Source organism: Hakea prostrata, chromosome 8 (assembly GCF_041222555.1).
Source record: "Hakea prostrata isolate BN-2017 chromosome 8, UWA_Hpros_2, whole genome shotgun sequence".
NCBI classification, from domain to species: domain Eukaryota; kingdom Viridiplantae; phylum Streptophyta; class Magnoliopsida; order Proteales; family Proteaceae; genus Hakea; species Hakea prostrata.
In genome coordinates this window covers 12,403,814-12,405,699 of record NC_142607.1, presented here as the reverse complement: position 1 = coordinate 12,405,699, position 1,886 = coordinate 12,403,814, and the positions used below count along the sequence as shown (strand labels likewise).

At 37.0% G+C, this 1,886-nt stretch overlaps 1 protein-coding gene across 1 annotated transcript; it reads left to right on the top strand.

Annotated features, from left to right (window-relative positions):
• The first annotated feature begins 207 nt into the window (after positions 1–207).
• Positions 208–1,200, top strand: LOC149006967 (putative F-box protein At1g67623). Its single transcript, XM_089166995.1, has 3 exons — positions 208–410; positions 515–671; positions 796–1,200. The coding sequence occupies exons 1-3, from the start codon at positions 208–210 to the stop codon at positions 1,198–1,200; spliced, it is 765 nt and encodes a 254-aa protein (XP_089023121.1).
• The last annotated feature ends 686 nt before the right edge of the window (positions 1,201–1,886 follow it).

Here is a 1,886-nt window from a genome sequence, read left to right as displayed (position 1 = left end):
AACTTAAAAATGGAAAGAAACTCGTTAAGGAAACTAAATTTGAATTTTAGTGGGACTCTGTGTCCGCTCTCCAGAGCCTATAAATAGTTAGTTCGGGTCACTCCATTTCAATACATACAATATACACTCTTCGAGATAAAAATTTGTGTTTCCTTTCCTTGTTTGTCTGAACCTGCAGATAGTTGTTTTCATACAAACAAAAACATAATGTCTGCCATTAAACGTGTCCGAAAGAATGATTCAGGTGAATGGTTTGCTTCAAACTCAGGTGAATCGTTACACTCTGATAGAAACATCAGCAGTGGATTCGAGTTCAATGAGCTCTGCGATGATTTGATATTACAAATTATGATTCAGACGGTTTCTTCTTCTCCGAGTTCTATCCATGACCTCGCAAAGTTCAAATTAACGTACGTAAACCATCTTTCTTTGTTCTCCTTTTAATGATTATGAAAGCTCTCGGTTTTCTTAATGAATGAATAGAATGATTAAATATTTTCCATTCATGTTTCAGAAACAAGAGGTTGAGATCTGCTGCAGATGATGAGTGGGTTCTTCGTCACATCTACCTCAGTCAAACAAATAATTGGTGGTTCCCTCTTGAATATTCAGATTTTCTTCAAACTTGTTTGAGAGCTCAAAATCTCCATGCATATTATCTTGGAGGCTTGGTACGTAACCCATCTCTCCCATATTATTCCTTATAAAATTGTAGTAGAAATTGTCAATACAACAGCAAGAAGTTTTGAGTTCACTTCGATTTGTTGTTATTAATTTATATAATTATATTTACAGGTTCAATACTTTAATGCCAACAATATGGAATTGGGTTGTGAACTGTTAAGGAAAGCTGTGGATGGTGGTCACCAAGATGCAACTTACGTATTTGGATTGATTCAATTCAATGACAACTCAACAGAGATTCAAGGCATGAAACTTCTTAATAAGGTGGAAAACACCGATCTGTGCAGGCAAAGGGTGATGAATGTTCTTCAACACATGTTTCTAAATACGATTCTACGCCGCAAAGTATCACGTTGCCCAAACCTTTACTGTAGAAACGATGGACGCTTGGGAGCTAGGAGGAACGGAGAGTGGTCATCATGGGACAATAAATCTGATCAAAACAGCTTTTGTTCTCCAGCTTGCAAGTGGGTTATCGAGACAAACAGATTTTGTGAAGTATTTCCTTACATATGAGATGGGAAAGATAAGGAATCAACATTCCCATTATAATCCCGCTGGAGTGAGGGAGCCATACTCGATGTATACATCTTATTGTAGGAAAAAAATTAGTTTTCATCTTCAAAAAGGATGAGATGCTGAAGTATGTAATTAACTTTCTTGTTTTTATTAATGAAATTTCAAGTTTTCCTAGAGAATTTCATTCGTTGCATGTAAAACAGAAGTATTAACCATCAGTGGTTGCCCTTGGTTATTGTCTAAAAAAGATTTGAATCCTCTGATATCGGTGTGAAAAATTCGCTTCAATATTCAGCAACCACATCTGGGCACAACAGGTCTTTTGGGTATTCATATATTCTTCCTACCATCTCACTATTTCCTTGTTTGTTGAAGAAAAAATTAATTTTTTTTTCATCTGCTGCTATAACTTTCTATTGAGGTCCATGTATGTCCTGAGTTGTAGCTTTAAACTACTGTTTGTAGGAAGTTAGCAGAAGCGGAATTAGATTCAGATCAAATGCCCTCAGCTTGTCCTCTGCCCTATGCTCCCACATGTGATAATGGAACTACAGCCACAAGTTTCCCGGTATCAGGCCTGGCACCGTGTAACCCAACACTCATATGGGTACAGTTGGGAGTAAAAGATCAGGACTTCCATTATATCCCTACTATCCTTTTATACTTTGGGATTGGCAAATGCA

What these genes read in the sequence shown, in the direction of transcription:
- LOC149006967 (XM_089166995.1), top strand. Translation starts at nt 208, where the DNA reads ATGTCTGCCATTAAACGTGTCCGAAAGAATGATTCAGGTGAATGGTTT. An exon ending in CTCGCAAAGTTCAAATTAAC is followed by an intron (nt 411 to 514) that starts GTACGTAAACCA and finishes TTCATGTTTCAG; the next exon opens with AAACAAGAGGTTGAGATCTG. An exon ending in CATATTATCTTGGAGGCTTG is followed by an intron (nt 672 to 795) that starts GTACGTAACCCA and finishes TTATATTTACAG; the next exon opens with GTTCAATACTTTAATGCCAA.